Source organism: Monodelphis domestica, chromosome 2 (genome assembly GCF_027887165.1).
Source record: "Monodelphis domestica isolate mMonDom1 chromosome 2, mMonDom1.pri, whole genome shotgun sequence".
NCBI classification, from domain to species: domain Eukaryota; kingdom Metazoa; phylum Chordata; class Mammalia; order Didelphimorphia; family Didelphidae; genus Monodelphis; species Monodelphis domestica.
Genome location: NC_077228.1, coordinates 112311554 through 112331273, shown reverse-complemented (window position 1 = coordinate 112331273; position 19720 = coordinate 112311554). Strand labels below are relative to the sequence as shown.

The 19720-nt window shown below is 43.5% G+C and overlaps 1 protein-coding gene across 2 annotated transcripts; it reads left to right on the top strand.

Moving 5' to 3' along the window:
• Window positions 1-1472: 1472 nt before the first annotated feature.
• C2H1orf116 (chromosome 2 C1orf116 homolog) lies at window positions 1473-19481 on the top strand. Of its 2 annotated transcripts, none has more exons than XM_007481295.3 (4): window positions 1473-1562; window positions 7963-8150; window positions 13761-13923; window positions 16094-19481. In XM_007481295.3, exons 2-4 carry the CDS (start codon window positions 8046-8048, stop codon window positions 17662-17664), a joined length of 1839 nt encoding a protein of 612 aa, XP_007481357.2. In that variant the 5' UTR covers window positions 1473-1562; window positions 7963-8045; the 3' UTR covers window positions 17665-19481. The 2 variants fall into 2 exon arrangements, with proteins under 2 accessions (XP_007481357.2, XP_001372705.2); XM_001372668.3 differs by lacking the exon at window positions 1473-1562 and adding an exon at window positions 1569-1698.
• The last annotated feature ends 239 nt before the right edge of the window (window positions 19482-19720 follow it).

Below are 19720 nucleotides of genomic sequence, written 5' to 3'. Positions count from 1 at the left end.
ATAGGCAGTTGGTTTTGTGGAAAGGGAGCCCAAGGGAGAGACTGGCCTGGATTTATAGATCTGGGAGTCATTTGCACAGCCCTAATGATTAGACCTATGGAAATTGATGAGGTCATCAAGAGAATATAGAAAGAGAAGGCTTTGCACAGAGCTTTGGGGTACATTTACATTTAAGGGGACATGAAATGTATGAGGAGCCAGTAGACTGAGGTGGAGTCAGATAGGAGAACAAGAAGAAAGTAGTATTAAAAAAATAAAACAACTTGGGGAAGAGAAAGGATGCTCAACAAAGTCAAAACACTGCAGAGAAGTGAAGGATGAGAACTGAGAAAAGATCATCAATTGGCAATTGAGTAAAAATGTGGCAAATAAGTAACTTTGGGAAATAGCTGTTTCAATTGAGTCAGAAACTAAATTGCAAAGGGTTGGAAAGAGTGGAGGAAGTGGAAGTAAAAGCATCAAGTATACATTTCTGGGAGGGAGATAACAGAAAGATAGCTTGGTAGGAACTAATGAGGGGTTTTGTTTTGTTTTTTTTTTAAGAATGGGAAGGGGTACCCAGGGGGCACAATGGATAGAGAGCCAGGCCTGGAGGACCTGGGTTCAAATTTGACCATAGACACTTCCTAAGTGTATTATCTTGGGCAAGTCCCTTTCTCCAGCTACCTAGCCCTTGCCCTTCTGTTTTAGAGTTGTTACTAAGACAGAAAATAAGTGTTTAAGTGAGAGGGGTGTCCGGAGAATAGAGGGTGGGACTCAGACATGTTTGAAGACAGCTGGGAAGGAAAAAAAATAGAGAGAGCTGGAAAATTGGAGAGAAAATAATCTTCTAGAGAAAACTAGAAGCAAGGGGATGGTACGGAGGTCATAGGTAGAGGAACTGGCCTTAGTGAGAAAAGCTGCCTTGTTGCAAATCAGAGTAAAGGTGGGAGACGATGTCCACGGATTTTTGAGAAGAAAGGTGTCTAACCCTTGACAACATGCTGGGATTCTTGGGGAAAGGGGAAGAAATTCAGGGGATCTCCTCTGAGTTGGGATAGGTATGGATGGGTGGGGAGGTGAGAGGGAAGAGGTTGGACCTCTGAGGAAAATGCCTGCTAGGGAAAATTAGTACTACTATTTTGCCCACCTACTGGATGAGATTTTAGCCTTTGGTGTAGGAGGAGAGGAGTTACCCAATCTATCTCTTTTGCCTTTCCTCTGCCCCAGAGGAGAAGAAGGTCCTAGGTATGAATGTTGATAGATAATCTATCAACATTTAAACTCCCCTTTAAATAAAGGCAATTTCCCTTCTACTCAGTTCAGTTCATTGCTACAACTACCAGACTAATCCTGCTCCTCCTCCTAGGCTTTCCTCTTGAAAGGGTTCCCTAATTGGTTTTGAAGAGAGGTTGGTAAAGAGATGATTGGTTAAGCGTATGAAAGCCCGCCCCACCCCACCCCTCTTTTGCCCTCCCCAGGGAAACAGCTGGAATAAGAAATTGAAGGAGGAGGTTGGGATTGGCTGAAAGTCAGAGGCAGGGTGGGGTGAGGCAGGACAGTTGAAGCATTTACCTGTCCAGGTAAGTCAGGGAGAGGTCAAAACGAGAAGGAAATTGTAGGAGGCAGGGCAGTGTGTTCTCTGTCTCCATCTTTGCCCTTTGGGATAAAAGGGCTTTTCTATCCTTTTCTTCTCTTCAGCCCCCGCACCCAGTAAAGGTGAGTTAATCACTAATGAATTCTTGTTTATTCAGTTGCAAGAAGAGGGTCTCTGGATCTGGAAAGTCTGGGCTGCTAAGTCCCTGGTATCTTCCTTTCCCCAGCCGTCTCAGAATGGGAAGATATCTGAATTTGGTGCCTGGAATTGGGGCAGGATGCCTATTCCCAAACGCTAGGACTTGCTTTGGGGATATGAGCCAGTTCATGCCTTCTGATTGGTCCTGTCAGGGCTTGGGTGAAACAAGCAAACTTTTTGTAAAAGTTCCAGAGCAATGAGGAGGTATTGAAACTTTTCGGGCTGTGAACAGTTAAACTAGGGCAGTGATCATGAAATAGAATACTTGAGTGGAGGAGATGGCAGAAGAATTCTCCTGACAGACAGAAGTGCCCTCTCCGAGGCACACAGTGGTAGATATTTAACTCAGGTTCCCCCCCCCCCCTTTATCACTTAATGGGGTCATGTTTATTTAAACAAGGGGTGCAGTTGGGATGAGTGTGTGCGTGTTAGTGGGTGGGGTTCCAATTCTGGAGCTCTCTGGGTGCTGTGAGTGGTGCGTGAGTTATGTAGCCAGGGTATGGACTTCATTTGGCAGTAGTGGCAGAGAGTGTCATGAGCACATGTTGGCTTAACTGGGACCTGACAAGGTCCTCTGAAATCTCCATAAGTGATGACTATCACCCCTTCCCCTGAGTGCACATTGTTCAGGTCTAACTCAGTGCATTGGCCCAACTGTCATGAATAGTGATGGATTCGATGGAAACTTCTTAGATCAGTAGGACCCTGCAGCCCTTTGGGAAGGGAGGTGGCAAATCTATTATTCTCGCAGCTGGAGGAGAAATCTCCTTGAGTCTGGTCTGAATGAGGGCTGCCTTCCTCTTATTCTCTCATGGGTTCTGAGCCCTGCAATTGTGTGTGTGTGTGTGTGTATGATTTATTAAGTTTTTGTCTGTTTCCTGTCTATTCCTCTAGCCTCAGTTATCTAGCTGGAGGCTATGTGCAAAGCAGATTTCAGAGTACAAGGAAGTTGAAGTTAAAGGTTGGAGTCTCCAGACCAGATGGAGTCTGAAGTATATGTGTTGCCAAAGTTCCTTTGCTTCTCTTTATGCCTATCACCAAGGGGTGGGGGGAGAAGACACTAGCCTCAGGTTTAAGGAGGTCCAGTCCGGGTATGGCCCCTGTTTTCAGCTCCAGTGTGGACTGTGGCTCTCCCCATCCTGGGCAGGTAGCTAGCCCCTCTCACTCACCTGCTGAGGCTCCACCCTTGAACTACCCTTCATACTTGGCAGGAGACTGATCACAAACAAAAACAACGTGTTGTGTCTCACAAAGATCTCTCTATCTAGCAAGAGATCCTCCTCCTCTCTCCACCTAGCCTCTTCCTTCCCCTCCCCACTGAGGATCTTAAAAGTAGGTTATGATATACAAACCTACACATTTAAATGCATAAACACACACACACATACATACATACATACACACACACAAGTACAGATTGGCCCTCTCCCTGATTATTGCTTCCAGACTCCCTTGCCTGGAGTACATTTCTGGGCAACTGGAAATAGAGGAATAGAGGCATCTGGAGAGCTGTTCTTGGTGAGTGGGGAGGGTGGATGCCTCTGGGGAGTATAGGAGAATAGGGGGGTTGTAATGAAGGGGAAATTGCCAAACAGCTAATACTATGGTTCTATATGGTATAAGATAGAAGAGGCTGAGAATCAGGGGTTGGAAAAGGCTTCCTGTAGGAGGTAGGATTTGAAATGGAACTTGAAGGAAGCCAGGAGACAAGAAATGAAAGAGCATGTTGTCCTCTAAAGTCCCAGGACTGGAATGGGGCCATTTCCCCTTTCCCCTCTTGAGATGCCAGTGCTCCACATGTCGAATATTTATTTACTCTCCCCTAAGCTTTGGCTGGTACAAGTACAGTGGTTAATGTTTAATGTTCCTTTGGGGTAGCTGCAGAATCTATAGAGCTTTTAACCCTAAAAGGAACATGACATAGTCGATAGAGATCTTGTCTCAGAGTCAGGTATACCAGGGCTCACCAGCCTTTGCCACATGTTGGCAGAGTGACCTTGGGCAAGTCACAGTTGCAGAGAAGGTATAGATCTGGAAGCAGCTCCTCATCAGGTGCTCCTTATACTGATGAAATTGCAGGCATAGTCCAACTCTTTCTCTACCTCAAATGGCTAAAAAAAAACCCAAAACCAAAAAAACAAACTACCTCCCCTCTAAATCTACCAGGGCAGCCAGGGGTTAAAAAAACACCACCTGCTTGCTCACCTTGAAATTTTTCCCCTGAAAGTGTTTGGACTGCTTCTTGGGCCCCTTATCAAGCAAGAATGCCTCCAGTTTCGATAATTCCTCTGAACCAGCCCCCTAGTTTCAGGGTTGTAAATCCATCCAGCGGAAGTGTAGCGCCTGAGCCAAGCTGGGTCAGAGAGGAGGGAGGGGGGCACTGTTTCATGAAAGCCTTCTCAATGTCAAAGGGGTGGAGGAGAGTTGATTGGAAATACTTTAGAGTTCATTCAGGTTTAGGATCATCTCTTTGGCATATATGGGACATGGGAAATGAGAGAAAGAATATGATCTCAGTGAAGGTGGTGATCACTTGTTATCTTCTGGTTTATTTCTTGACACCCCCTTTTAGGCTTTGGCCATAAATTTGACTTTAGACAAAGAGCCAGATCAGGTTACATTTGAAGGTTCTTCCCTGATCTGGGACCATGAAAACAGAGAGGACCTTTTGTCTGTGGGGCTTTGACATCTACTGGTATGACATGCCAGAAGAAGAAGACACTGGAGAAAATATGAATTTTGTAAAAGATTCTTCTGGGAGAGCAGTAATTCGGGTCCTAGCAGACACTTTTCAGGGACAAAATGGTAGAAACAATGATTCTTCCCATGTAATCTGTGATGTAGTGACACCGGCTTCCTTCCTGTTCCTTGGAATAAGATACTACCTCTTCCACTCCAGGCATTTTCACTGGATGTCCTTCTGTCCTGGAATGTTCTCCCTTATCATCTCTTGTCTCCAGATTTCCCTGGCATCCTTCTAGTTCCACCTAAAATCCTGCCTTCTAGTGGAAGACTTTCCCATCCCCTGTAATTCTACAGTCTTCCTTCTGTTGATTACTTCCAGTTTCTTTGTAATTGTTCACTTTTCCTTTCATCCATTAGCCTGAGCTCTAGGAGGGTAGGGATTGCCTCTTATTTTTTCATTTTTATTTATAACCTTAGCATTTAGCACTGTATCTCCACATAGTAGATACTTGATAAAAGTGTATTGACCTTAGTGTTAGAGCTTTTTACATTTGGTGAGAGATGGCCAAATCACAGATTTTTTTGGTCTGGATTTGTGCCAGGCTGAAGAAAAAGGGGGGTGGGTTGGGGAAGTTAATTGAAATAACCTTTTAATTTGTCCTATGTGCTTTATATGTATTTCACTGGAAACTCTCAATCTTAATTCAAAGAATGTAGTCTAAAAGTAATAACTATCTAAAATCATCAAATCATTCAGTGTTAAAATAGAAGAAACCTTAGGAAGTCCTCTAGCCTGGCTAGTTCTTTTGTGCCTCAGTATCTAAATCTATAAAATGAAGAAACATGACTTGCCCAAGGTCACATAGCTGGTTATTGTACTAACATTGCTCTCTTAACTTCTAGTCCCTGCATTCTCTCCAGTTTTCCATATCACCACCATTTTACAGAGGAGGGTATTGAGGCTAAGTCTCACTTATTCTCTAGTTCACTGAGCCATGTTGGTTCTCTTTTATTTTGCTGTTTTCATTCAGTCTTGTCTGGTTCTTTGTGACCCCTTTTGGGGCTTTCTTGGCAAAGATACTGGAGTAATGTGATATTTCCTTCTTCAGATCATTTTACAGATGAGAAAACTGAGGCAGACAGGGTGAAGTGACTTGCCCAAGGTCACCGAGCTGGCAATGGGCTTGAAATCCATTCTATGGGGGAGGTTGGTTTTGTTGGAGTGAGGGGTAGGGAGGAATACTTGACTTCATCTTTGCCAGGTGTTGGCCAGCCTCTCTTGTTGCCCATCTCATGTTCCTATCTCCTTAAACCATGTGGCTGCCAGTTTCTACCTGAAGATTCTCCAGGTGGTGAGGAACTGTTTTCTTGATCCATGTTGACGCCTCCAATCGCAGTTTCAACTCCTCCTCGGTGCAGTGTCAGCCTTGGACTTCTTCGATGATACTTGAAGTCCACCCCCTCCCCACCCTGGCCGGCCCAGGAACCTCCTGTGCTGCAGAGGTGCCTGGCCTAGTGCTCTTTACCCCACCCTGCCCCACCTAATGGCAAATACCTTCTCTCAGGCAGGATGGGGCCTTGTGCTTACCAGCTCTGGGTGACTTGTAGAATGACTCACCTTGCTTAGCCCAAACTTGACTTTGGCACTGGGAGCTAAACTTGGCAGAGGCTCCTTCCAGTCCTCAAAGCCTGGGATTTCAAGTAAGACTGATTTTTTCTGGGTGATTTCCCAAGCACTTTGGGAAAAAAGAAATGACAGCAGATAGCTAGATGGCTCATGGATTGAGAGCCAGGCCTAGAGTCGGGAGATCCTGGGTTTAAATTTGGCCTCAGATCCTTTCTAGCTGGGTGACCCTGGGCTAGTCACTTAACCTCCACCATATAATGCTCAATGTTCTTCTGCCTTGGAACCAGTGCAGAGTATTGATTCTAAGATGGAAGATAAGGGCTTAAAAGAGAGATAGAGAGACAGAGAGAAAGAAATGACAGGTATAGGATTTCATGTCCCCATACCATTATAGTTAGGAGGTAAAAGCACTGAATTGGGAGTTGGATCTCTTGGGTTCCCATCTCACTCTGCCCCCAGTGGTGTTGTGCATCCTTGACTAGATCACTTAACCTCTGTTAGTTGTTAGTGCTTGGGGTCCTCCTAAAGTTCCTGAGGTTATTTCCTTATGGGAAAGGAAATCCTTTGAGAAGAAAGGTGCCCCAGAGCGCTACCATAATAATGATGGCAATCATTCACACTTACATGGTGCTTCAAGGTTTGAAAAGTGCTTTCTGTGCATGTGAAATCTCTTTGGTACTCATGACAGCCCTGTGAGGTAGATGCTATTATTATTTCTGCACCATTGTTGAAGAAAACCACTCAGAGTCACATAAGTAGTGTCTGTTGGGAAAAATGAAAAGAAGAGATTGGGGATAAAACAGGCAAACAGCTTGCTTTTTTCTCTCCTGAAGCCCCAAAGGCTCGGGCACTGAAAGGAGATGTGATCTGGCTCGTACGCCTTCTTCAAAGTCATCGGGCACTTATTTGCCAGGGTATTTCTTTGCTTTTCCCTTGTTCCTGTTGCTTTGGCTTAGAATTACATGCTCAATCAAACTTGTTCTGTGTACTTTTCATTTGGGACTTTTGATTTGTAACAAAAGGAATTTAGGTCAAGCTTTCTGATGGGAAGGAATGAAACACAGGATCTGTGATGAAAGTAATGAAACTTTTTTTTGGTCCAGAGAAGGAAGACTTGGGGGTGCGGTATGAATGGCAGTTGGTTTCCTATATATGAAGGACTGCCATATGGAAGAAGGATTAGCCTGATTCTGCTTGGCCCAGGAAGCAGAACAGGGCACAATGGATGATGGTTGTTGAGAGCCAGATTTTGGCTTTCTGTGGGAGAATTTGGCCCAAATATAATGGGTAATAACCTGTATAAAAATGAATAAATTATAATATAATATAACATAAATATAGTATAATATAGTATAGTATAATATAATATAATATAATAAATATACTATACTTACTATGATATGATATAATATAATGACATATGATATAATATAATATGATATGATATGCTATAATATGATATATGATACGATATGACATTATATAATATATAATAAATATAATATAATATAATATAATATAATATAATAAATATAATATAATTATAATATGAAAGTGGACTCCCCATTAGAGGAGTCCTTGGGGCAGAGGCAAGATGATCTCTTGTCAGACCTGCTACTTACGGAATTCCTGTTTGAGTACTGGGGGGGATTTAGATAATTTCTGGGGTTCCTACCAGCTCTTAAGCTTCTGTGATTCTGAACAGGCCTCCCTCTCTACCACTGCCTCCTATTTCCACAGAGGCAAATGTCCGAGGCCCTCTCGTGGATTCCCTTCTAATTCTTTGCTTGGTGACTCCAGGAGCCATGCCACACAGCTGAGGCACAGGGAGCAGAGGCTGCATTTCCAAGTGGCTGTGATTCTTCTCTCTTTTCAGGCCAGGCCTGGGACATTCTCCGCTTCCCTTCGCTTCTCCCTCTGGGAGCCCCTTTTGCCGCCTCCTGTGTCTTGTTTCGGGTGATGCCTGAAAGGGAGCTGTGGCCAGTGGGCCCCGGCACGGAACCCGTGACCCGCGTTGGCAGCTGCGACAGCATGACGAGCACCAACTCCACTCACTCAGGATTTGTACGTACGGCCTCCCTCAACCCTCCCCATCTCCACCCTAGCTTCCTCAGCTCCCACTCTGCATGGCTGCCCTGCAACTGTTCCTTCCTCTGCTATGCCATCTTCACCCTTGCCCTCTGTGCTTTCTTCTTTGGTGTTCTTTGCTGGGGAATTAATCATGCTGCCATGCTTTCTTCATCAGTTCACCTTTAATTTAGCAGAAAACAGGGTAGAACAGCCTCAGAGGGAAGTGGGGGTGGATTGGGGTCAATGAAGGGTAAATGAGGGAAGCCTTTGCTTCCCTAATTCCCATTCATTTACCAGGGGAAACATCATTTAGTTATAGAACATTAGAATTGTATAGCACCCAATAGATATAAACATCATCATTATATCAAACAATAGTACTTTTATGTTGGCAAAATCTTTAATATGTTATTTCACTTGATGCACACAATACTTCTATAAGATGTGTATAATTATCCTCATTTTACAGACAAGAAAACTGAGGCAGATATAGCTTAAGTGACTTGCCCAGGGTCACGAAGCAAGTAATTACCTAAGGCGAGATTCAAACTCAGGTCTTCCTGACTCCAAGTCCAGCACTTTATCCACTGTACCACCAATTGGCCTTATCTGACCTTTTCAGTTACATGATTACACAGCTAGTAAAAGTCAGTTGACTAGAAATCATGTTTACTGATTCAAAAGTCAAGTGATTTGTGCACTAGTCCATGCTCACCAAATTCCTAAAAATACTGCTTAGAGATTCTGGGTTCAGTGAACATTTTTCTACCCACTTTCTGGAGAACTTCCCACTCTGTGGAAATGAGCCCAGCTTTCAGAAGCTCAGGTGTGCCTGGTGAATTCTGCAATGAGAATCTGTTGAGAAAGAGCTGAACCGAGCCAGTGTTTTAGGAACTCAAAGTCCCTGTAATAGAGACACTGTTGCTAATCAGTCACTACTGGAAAGTTTTCTAGAAAAGCATCTGGATTGTAGAAGGGTGAAACTTTTATTTCTTTGTAGCATGAAGAATTTAGATTAGACCTTGAGAAGAACTTCCTAATAGAAAGAAAAAACTGGGGGCAGCTAGGTGGCTCAGTGGATGGAGAGCCAAGCCTAGAGGTAGGAGGTCCTGAGTTCAAATGTGACCTGAGGCATGTTGAACTGTATGACCCTGGGCAAGTCACTTAACATTCATCTACAAGTCTTTACTATTCTTCTGCCTTGGGATCAGTATACAGTATTGATTCTATGACAGAAGGTAAGGGGAAAGAGAGAAAGAGAGAAAGAGAGAAAGAAAGAAAGAGAGAAAGAAAGAGAGAAAGAAAGAAAGAAAGAGAGAAAGAAAGAAAGAAAGAAAGAAAGAAAGAAAGAAAGAAAGAAAGAAAGAAAGAAAGAAAGAAAGAAAGAAAGAAAGAAAGAAAGAAAGAAAGAAAGAAAGAAAGAAAGAAAGAAAGAAAGAAAGAAAGAAAGAAAGAGAGAGAGAGAGAGAGAGAGAAAGAAAGAAAGGAAGGAAGGAAGGAAGGAAGGAAGGAAGGAAGGAAGGAAGGAAGGAAGGAAGGAAGGAAGGAAGGAAGGAAGGAAGGAAGGAAGGAAGGAAGGAAGGAAGGAAGGAAGGGAGAGAGAGAGAGAGAAAGGAAGGAAGGAAGGAAGGAAGGAAGGAAGGAAGGAAGGAAGGAAAAGAAAAGAATCTGGAATAGGTGACCAAATTTCATTCTCTGAGAGCCTCTGTTAATACCTCCTTCTTCCAAGGAAAGTGGAGTTCTGGAGACAGAGACACCATTACCTCTTCACCCTCCTTCCATTGTAAGGGTTCTCTGTCCTTTGTAAGAATTATTCTTCAATATCTCTAGGCATGAAAAAAGAGACTCACAAGTAGAGCATACAAATTCTCAGTAACTCCCCAAATAAATGTTCAAGCAGGTCAGGGGGAGAGGTGAGAGCAAACTTAGTGACTGCATGCTTATATAGCCCTGCTGTGTTTTGTAGGATTTGTTTTTTAAAACAAATATGTGTCTGAAATATATGCATATATCTATATATCTGAAAGAGATTATTGAGTCTAAATGATAGCATTTTAGAGACAATTTTGTTCATTCCCCTCATTTTATTTTATTTAGCTATTATATTCTGTCTTAGAATCACTAAGTATTGCTTCCAAGGCAGAAAAATGGTAAGGGCTAGACAAATGGGGTTAAATGACTTACCTAGGGTCACAAAGCTATGAAGACTGTAAAGGCAGATTTGAATCCAGGGCCTCCTGTCTCCAGGTCTGACTGTCTATCCACTGAGCTACCTAGCTGTCCCAATCCCCTCATTTAATAGAGGAGAATGAGGCCCACAAGGTTAATTATCTTGTTCAATTTTATCAATAATGAAGTAGGAAAGAATCCAGCATACACACATCCAAATGAACCAGAGAAGATAATGGCAAAATAATTTCTAGTTAGCCTTGGAACATATCTTGAGAAGGATGAAGGATTATAGCAGATAAATCTTTTTTTTTTTGTACTCTTTTGTTGAAGAGAGAAATCATGGTGTAATAGTGAAGAGAGATCTAGCTTTGGAACTAAGAAGACCCAGGTTCACATGGCACCTCAGACATCACTTAATCCCTTCATGCCCTTGGCAACTCTCTGGGACTTATAAATTGCTGAGAAGGTGCTGACCTCCATCTACAGAGAGAGTTTCCTCACCTGGGAGTTTCCTATATGTGTATAGTCACAGCTCTAGTCCTTATCCTGAATCCTTTCTTGAAGTTAATATGAATGAACACACACAGAGACACAACAGAAAGTGGACCCAAATTCATTGGATCTCTGAATTCCTTAATCTCTGCTTGATTCAACATTGGCCAGAGGTGCAGAGTCCATGATGTGGATAATTGAGAGTTGGTCCATCCTTGGCACCAAAGGAGGTAGCATTTCTTTTTGGACTTCATGCTGTTAGTCACTGAATAAAATGATGGAGACTAGAGTGGTTAGGTGCCTATGGATTGTACCTGGGTGAACTAGCAGCCCGTTCTAATTTGTACCAAACACTAACTTTTCTACCAACCCACAAACCACTGAAGGAGGAGCCAACAGAGTAAGCAAATCTGGAGTTATTCATTTTCCACCTTTACTATTTATAGGGCAGGTGGATAAGTGCAGAAAGGCTCTCTGAAAGATTGTCGGTGCCCTCAGGGCCATCCAGTTCTGTAGCTTCCTTGTCTCTTCAATTTTAGTGGGTGGAGAAGAAAAAGGAGAAATTAATAGAGTGCTCTAGGGTTTGCAAAGCACTTTCCAGATGTCTCATTTTATCTTTTCAAGAACTCTGGGAAGAACATGTTGTAAATGACTATCATTCCCATTTTACAGATGAGGAAACTGTGGCACACTTAGGTTAAATAATTTGCCCAAGGTCACATAGCTAGTGAGTAACTAAGATAGAATTTGAACTCAGTTCTTCCTGATTCCAAGTCAGCTCTTTGATCACTGAGACACCTTACCTCCTGAATCAATTGCTACATCAAGAAGTGTCATATCAAGTCTTAGGGAACTGATGCCCAAGTATCCTGACACTATGCCTCCCACTCAGCCTTACTGTTATTTTCTTTCAAATACCCTCAAGAGTGGCAGCTAGGTAGCACAGTGGATAGAGTACCAGACCTGGAGTTAGGAGGATCTGGTCTCCTGTCATTTCTTAGCTGGGTGAGTCACTTAAGCAAGTCACTTAACCCCAGTTGCCTGGCCCTTACTGCTCTTCTGCCTGGGAACTTATACTAGCATGAATTCTAAGATCAAAGGTAAAGATTAACACCAACAACAACAATGACAAAAATCCCAACAAATACCCCCCAGGAGCTATTCTTCTTGAGTCAAAATTCCTCTCATGTCTGAATTATTGCTGAGATATTTGATTCCCCTTCCACTAAGTTCCCATCTGAATTCTTATCTTCCTTTGATTATTTGGTGAATGCTTAGGAAATACAACCTCATTGTCTCAGCCAAACATTAGGAGGTCAGCTCTTCTGGGGAAAAGGAAGTATGTGGGAATAAGCACTTAGAAAGCACCTACTATGTGCCAAGCACTTTGTTAAGGGCTTTTTTTTTTTTAACAAACATTATCTCATTTGATCCTCACTATAATCCTTGGAGGTAGATGCTATTATTATGCCCCCCCCCCATTTTTTAACACTTGGGAAAACAAAAAAACAGTGGTTAAATGACTTGCCCAGAATCAGTAGTTAGCATCTGAGGCCAGATCTTCTCATTCCTAGGCCCAGTTCTCTATTCATGGCTCCACTATCTGCCTCCAAGTCATTGATATAAAGAATTACAAGGACAAATCATTTTTTAAATTACTTAATATATACTTTACAGGCTATAGGATCTAAATGTAGCAGCTGATATCTGATAATCAAAAGTTATTTGTAGTTTTTATTTGTGCTTATATTATTTTTGGTAGGAATGACAAAATCTACAAAAGCACTTAAAATATTTATTATGAACTAACATGAATATTTTTATATATCAAAGCCAGAAAAATAAATTACAAACCTATTCTAAGATATAACTTGGTTTTTTAAACCACATATATGTTTATAGATATATGTATATGGCTTGTCCTGATTTTCTTTATTCCCTTTGAATCTTCTTGTTCTTGCTTTAGGATATTTCAGAAGCCATTGAGAAGGCATTTTGTAATGGAAAAATCACTATGCAAGATCAAGGATTATTCTTTCGCTTTCTATTTATTGATAGAGAAAAACAAATATAGAGAATAACAACATACCTAAGGGAATGGGAATTTTGGCTTCCAGCTCTCCAATCTAACTAGTAGACCCTAGAACTTGGAGGAAGGTCATTTATTTTTCATTTTAAAAGTATTAGCCATTTATTGCAGGTAGACCACTGGGCTAGACACTAATGGAAGAAAAGGCTTACAGTCTAACAGGGGCTTAAGTTATATGCAGAAATGACTAACTTACACAATATTTTTAAGTGTAATAGAGTTGAAAAATAAAGTATTCTTTGATAAATACTTATAAATACTGACTCGTATGTGAGTGGATAAGGGGTTCTTGAAAGGCAAGTTTGGAAAGTTCCCTTTCTCTCTGTCTGTCTCTGTTGGGGAGGACAAAAAGCAGAAAGGTTCACTTGTATCTGCTCTGCCAATTAGAACATTTTCTAGAGGGGAAAGTTCAGTTTGGAAGGGAGGGAGAGAAAATTCAGGGGCAGTTTATGGAGGAGGGGGCATCCGAATTGGGCTTTAAAGGAGGAATAGGAATCCACCAGGCAATGAGGAGGGAAGGATAAGCATCCCAGATATAGAGAATGAGGTGAACAAAGACAAAGAGGTAGGAAGTCACAGCTCCTGTATGTTTGTCAGATCACAGTATCATGGAGGACTGTTTCTCTGATTCTCTCTTTCCTGGTGCCCAAGGGTTGAGAAAACAGCTTGATCGGGTTAATCCAGGTTGGTAGAAAGGCACTGCCATCCCTTTTCCGGCTCTTCAGCATTCCTTCCTCAGAGGGAGCAGGGCAGGGTGGTGCTTGGTCCTGCCAGTTTCTGCAGAGCTAATTTTCACATTGCCCCCTCTTTACCTAAACTGACCTTTCCAATTATCCTTTGGTGGTTTGCAGAGTGACAGCAGCTACGACTTCCTATCAGCAGAAGAGAAAGAGTGTCTGCTTTTCTTGGAAGAGACCATTGGCTCCTTAGATAAAGAGGCTGACAGTGGGCTCTCTACTGATGAGTCTCAGCCAGCTACACCCCAAGGTCCAAGGACACAGCCTGTTCTCCAGGGTAAGAAAGTGGGGCACCTCTAGCTCAACCTTCAAAGTCAATACCTTTCACTAAGCATTTTCAACAACCCACCATCTGTCTAGGACTCAGTTCAGCCAATGTTTATTGAGTGCCTGCTATGTGTAATCTTTGATAAATTAATATGGCACAGGCCCTGCCCTCAAGGAGCATATTGGGGAATAAGACCCATCCATGAAGTAACTGAATTGTTCTAGAGAAGTATACACAGAGTATCATGAGGGTTGAAGGAAGGGGAGAGATATGGGCAGAGAACCAAAATCAGTCTGCATTCTTATCTCTCCCTTGGTCTAAATACTGAATCATTGTATCTGAGTAGGTGAAGGGCTCTTTTAGGCAATGTTAGAAGGTTCTCTCCCTCCCTCCCTCCTTCCCCCCCCCTCTCTCTCCTCTCTCTCTCTCTCTCTCCTCTCTCTCTCTCTCTCTCTCCCTCCCTCTTTATCTCTCTCTCTCTCCCTCCCTCTCTCTCCTCCCCTCTCTCTCTCTTTCTCTCTCTCTCTCTCCATCCCCACCCCCTCTCTCCCTTCCTTCCCCCCTCCATCTCTCTCTCTTTCTCTCTTCCTTCTCTCTCTCTCTTCCCCTTTTCTCTCTTCCCCATCTCCCTCCCCTCCTCTCTCCCTCTCTCTCTCTCTCTTCCTTCCTCTCTCCCTCCCTCCTCTCTCTCTTCCTTCCTCTCTCCCCCTCTCCCCCTCTCCCTCTCTCAGCTGAGTAGGACAAGAAGCAAAGAGTTTGACTTGTATCTGCACTGCCAGTAAGGATATTTTTTAGAGACCAAGCCCATGAGAAAGGAGAGAGGAATGAGGAGGGGTAGATAGGAAGTACTGTAGAGACTCTCAGTCTGGGGTGACTAAATTAATCTCAGAGGCCCAGGGTGAGAGTATAGAAGATATGGGGAAGAGAAAGGAGGGGCAGGAGAGCTAAGGTCCAGACTTTATGTAATCTGTTGTAGAAGATGTTTTGCCACCCCAGAGGCCCTCGTAAATAGACTTTTGGTCAGACTGATGTACTTCCTATGAGCAATAGATACTTTTGTCCCTAGCATAGAATGTTCTACCTCAAGGGTCAGGCTTTCTATGATATCTCAAAGCTATTTCTTTGACAGGTTCTAAGGTTTAAGAGAGCTGCTTTTCTAAGCATTGCTAGATTCAAAACTGGACCCACAGTCATGAGACTTCTTCCCTGAATGAGTTATTGTGAGCGTCATGCCCATTTGGCAAGGAGAAGAGAGGCTTGGTCTTTCCTATGAGCTTTAAGGTGTGGCTTTGCACAGCTGTTCAGATGTTCATAGGGAAGGAGCAGGGCTTCTTTGTAGGTAGATATTGATTAGATCTAGAATAGAGCACCTGTTCCTATATTCCAGGAGGCCCTGAACCATCTGGAAACTTAGGTAGCAGGAAGAAATCTTTCCTGTCTTCTTACCTTCTCCATTCTCAGTTCATCATGAGAGGAGCTGAGGAGAGTTTCTCCATGGCCAAGAGACTGATCTGGGCCTGGCCCACCTCTCATCTCTTCCCTCTTATTCATTTTTTAATTTTTATCTAAATTATTTTTTGACCCTTGGCTTCCATCTTAGAATGTATATTGGTTCCAAGGCAGAAGAGTAGTAGGAGCTAGGAAATGGGGTGACTTGCACAGGATCACACAGCTAGGAAGTGTCTGAGGTCATATTTAAACCCTAGACTCCCAGTCTCTAGGCCTAGCTTTCAATACACTATGCCACCTAGATGCCCCCTGTCTTTCCTTTTTTTGTAAAAGATCAATCCCTTGGCCATACTATATATATATATATATATATATGTATATATATATATGTATATATATATACATATATATATATATATATTTGTTACAAGCATTTTTTTCTTTTTCTTTCTCAATAGTATAGCAAGATATAGGATAGAAAAATATATTAGTTGAAAAAATAACCCAAGAAAACCATAAAATTTAATTTTTAGAAAAGAAAAAAATCTTCTCTGGCTCAAGCTACAGAACGCAAGCCCCATGAACAACAGGGAGAAGTGATCCATCATTTACTTGTGGTTTAGAGTTCAGTATAGGGTTGATGGGAATGTTTACACTCTTTATCAGGATTCTTATTTCTTTCTGTCTCCTCCGTTGTACATCCCTACCCCCTCTTACCTCACCACTGCAGGCTACCAAGAGGAAAGATTGACTCAGGGGAGACCAGAGCAGAAGAGAGACATTCAGTCTACCACAACCCGTCTTCGACAGGACCTGAGTGTTAAGTCTGGCTCCCACAGCCTGCCCAGGAACATCCATATTAACCGGGACCAGAGCCTTAGGGAGGGCTCCGCCTGTCGCCCTAGTCAGTCTGAAGGTCATATCCCTAGAGGGCTGGTGTTGGCACCTTTGGGACACAGGACCAGCAGAGTAGTCCCGCCTGTCTCCCCAGGTACACCTGAATTAGAGGAGGTCCTCTTACCACCACCAGAGGCTTTCCGGGACACTTACCAAGAGCAAGACACCAGAAGGAGCCAGTTTCTTAAAGAGAAGACAAGGTCAGGCCAAGACAGCTTGCCCTTGCCCCGTGCAGCACCTGTGACCCAGGAGAAGAAGGAAGTATTTCTGGAGACGATGTCCCAAGGAACTAAGGAGGTCTTGGAGGGGCTCCCAAGGCAACCAGGGCTGCCGCTGCCCTTGTCCTCCGAAAACCTGGGATCTGAAAACTTAACCATCCCACTCGGGGATGAGAAGAGTCCTAAATTTGCTCCCCCAACAGCCCCCAAGTCCCGGAAACTCCCCCCCAACATCATCCTGAAAACCAGCAGAAGTAACTTCCCTAGCGACCCCCAGAACCGCTTCTCTCACCGTTCTCAGGCTACCTCCAGAGATTCGACTCCGGACCATGCCAGTTCTGCCTCCTCTGGACTCCAGGAGCAGAGGAGAGCAAGGCGGGAGGCACTAGAGAAGCTGGGACTCCCCCAGGACCAAAGTGATGAGCCCAGTCTCCAGCGGGCCAAGTCCGGTAGCATCCTCAGGTCCAGGCAATCCCCACCTCAGGCTTCCACTTCAGCTCCCGCACCAGTCCGGGCTCCAGCTCCAGCCCCTGCTCCTGCTCCAGTCCGGGCTCCAGCTCCAGCCCCTGCTCCTGCTCCAGTCCGGGCTCCAGCTCCAGCCCCTGCTCCGACTCCAGTCCGAGCTCCTGCTCCAGTTTCTCAAGTTCTAGCTTCTGGCCCTTCAGCTAGGGCTCAGGGTCCTCCATCCACTCCCATCCCCATCCCAAAGCCCACGAGAGTTAGCAGTGTTGACAACAGCCCCCCAGCCCAGTCAAGCCCTGGCTCCAGACTGGCTCTCAAGGAGGGCTCCATTCCTGGTCTTCGGCAGATGAACTTCAAGTCCAACACCCTGGAACGCTCCGGGGTCGGGCTGAGCAGCTACCTCTTGGCCGCAAAGGACAATGCGCCCCAAACCAGCACCTCTCTGGGCAAGGTCCCCATTCTGGAGAAGACCTCCCCAAACGTCCTCCGCAACACCAGGCCCCGGCCAGCGTCTTTGGGGGGAGGGAAAGACTTTGCCAGCATCCAGGTAGGCAAGCTGGCTGATTTGGAGCAAGAGCGGAATTCCCAGCGCTTCTCCTACCCTGGACAGAGCCGAGACAAGCTGCCCAGGCCCGCCTGTGTCAGTGTTAAGATCACCCCCAAAGGCATTCCAGATGAACACCGTCGGGAGGCCTTAAAGAAACTGGGTCTGCTCAAGGAGTAGACGCCGGGGCTTCTGGGTGAGCAGAGGCATTAGAAGCTCTGAAAGGACTCCCTCTGCTTCTGCAGTATGACAGAGGAGCAGAAGGCTACCTCTTGGATGCTCTCATAGGTCCAGATTTGAAGGGGAATGCAGACAGAGACAGAGAGATTCAAGAAGTCTAAGCCTTGACCTTCCCTGAGGCTGTCAGTGAAGTTACCAAGAAGCTGCCCTGAAAATATTTCCATAAATGTGTGTGTGTATGAGAGAGAGAGAAATATAGTTCTATAATAATGTGAGATAATATTGTTAATACAGGATGTCCCAAAAGTCTGAGTACAGTTTTGAATTTATTAAAGCTTCTGTTTTAAGGTTATTAAAGTTTGAAACTGCACTCAGACTTTTGGGACACATTGTATATATTGCTCTGTATAAATATATATAAATATATAATTGGGAATATTTATAATACAATAGATATAGTTTTCTGGGTCTCTGATCTTGAAAGAGGTTCCTCTTCACTTGCTGGTGTCCAGCTGAATGGGAAGAAAAAATAAATAAGGGCAGCCCTCTACGAATTCAGGTCAATACCTTATACCTTCTCTGTCCTAGGAGAATTGAGAAGTTAAGTGATTTTTCCCGGAGTCACTCAGATCCAAAGCATTTTCTGTTTCTGAGGCAACTTTCTACCCATTCCCTATACTGTCTCTCTAAAATGAAGTAACTTTCATGAAAGTCCCTTTAAAAGAAGGTACCTTATTTTATTTTAAAGTACTTTTAAAAGGATTTGCAAACATAGTATATAAATGTGGGCCTATTAGGATCTGGGCAGTGAATCAAGAAGCCTCGACTCCATTTCTACATTGGGGCTCACTGGTTCCTGCTGGTATACGTTCTTTCCCCTCACCTGAGACCCTCTGACTGGGGCAGAGGGACAAGGGGAGAGGCCAGACATCCATCTCACCTTTTTTCTCACTGTCTCCTTCCCCAGGGTATGGGTTGTTGGCATGAAGTCACTACTCAATAATTCTTGGGAAGAGATACTTCTTCTCACCACCTTGCTCCACTTCCTTCTCTACACATCTTTATTTTGGAAGAGTCCATAGTCCAGAGGCTTAGACAGTAAAGAGCTCTATCATCTTGACACCTTAAAGCACCAGCCCAAATGATCATCTTATCCCTTGGTCACACTGCACTTGGAGTGAGTAGGCCCCAGGGCTTCCAGGTGTACCACTTGCCCAGGAATTCAATACTTTCAGTTTTCCTTCAGAATCTTCAGTCATTCCCTTGGGAACATTTACAAATATCCATAACTCCCTGTAGGCAAGGGATGGGGATGTAAGTACTATAAACTCCTCATGGCAGGGCATACAAAGAATTTTAGAGTCAAGAGGACTTTTAGGAATCATCTAAGCCAATTCTGTCATTTTATGACAACCAAGTCCCAAAGAATGTAAATGACTTGCCCAGGATTATACTGGGACAGAAGTGTGACTAGAATAGAGATCTTTAGTCTCATAAGCTATATGATGCTGCCTCTATTAACCAGGGATTAATAGATACTCCTTTACTTAAATGTATGACTTTGGGTAAGTCCTTTGACCTCAGAAGCTTTCTTTCCTCCTCTGTAAAGCTAGGATCAGGATATGTGCACTACCTACCTCACAGGGTTGTTGTGAGGTATAAATGAGATAATCTATAGAGGGCACTTTGTTAAATATAAAGCACTATATAAATACAAGCTGATATTATTTTGTATTATTCTGAGATGGTCAAGGCACTGAGCAATCATGTAGTGCACTATGAGAAAGCAAAGATTAAATTTCTTTTAGTATAATTTACAATGTTGTGTATATTATTCAATCCAAATTAGTCTTGGAAATTATTCATCCATGTGGGGAACACATGATAATACTATTAATGACAATATCCCACTCCATGAGCATGCCCGATTATTAAGAGTTGTCCATAGAATTGTAAAAAATAGACTCGAATCCAGGACTTCAAGAATGATTATAGGAAGGAGAAACAGGAAATTCTCTGGAGAAAGGAAGAACTGCTAAGAAACTGCATCTCTTGT

Coding starts and splice junctions, on each gene's coding strand:
- C2H1orf116 (XM_007481295.3), top strand. CDS start 8,046: ATGCCTGAAAGGGAGCTGTGGCCAGTGGGCCCCGGCACGGAACCCGTG. Junction 8,151..13,760: donor ACTCCACTCACTCAGGATTT/GTACGTACGGCC, acceptor GGTGGTTTGCAG/AGTGACAGCAGCTACGACTT. Junction 13,924..16,093: donor GACACAGCCTGTTCTCCAGG/GTAAGAAAGTGG, acceptor TCACCACTGCAG/GCTACCAAGAGGAAAGATTG.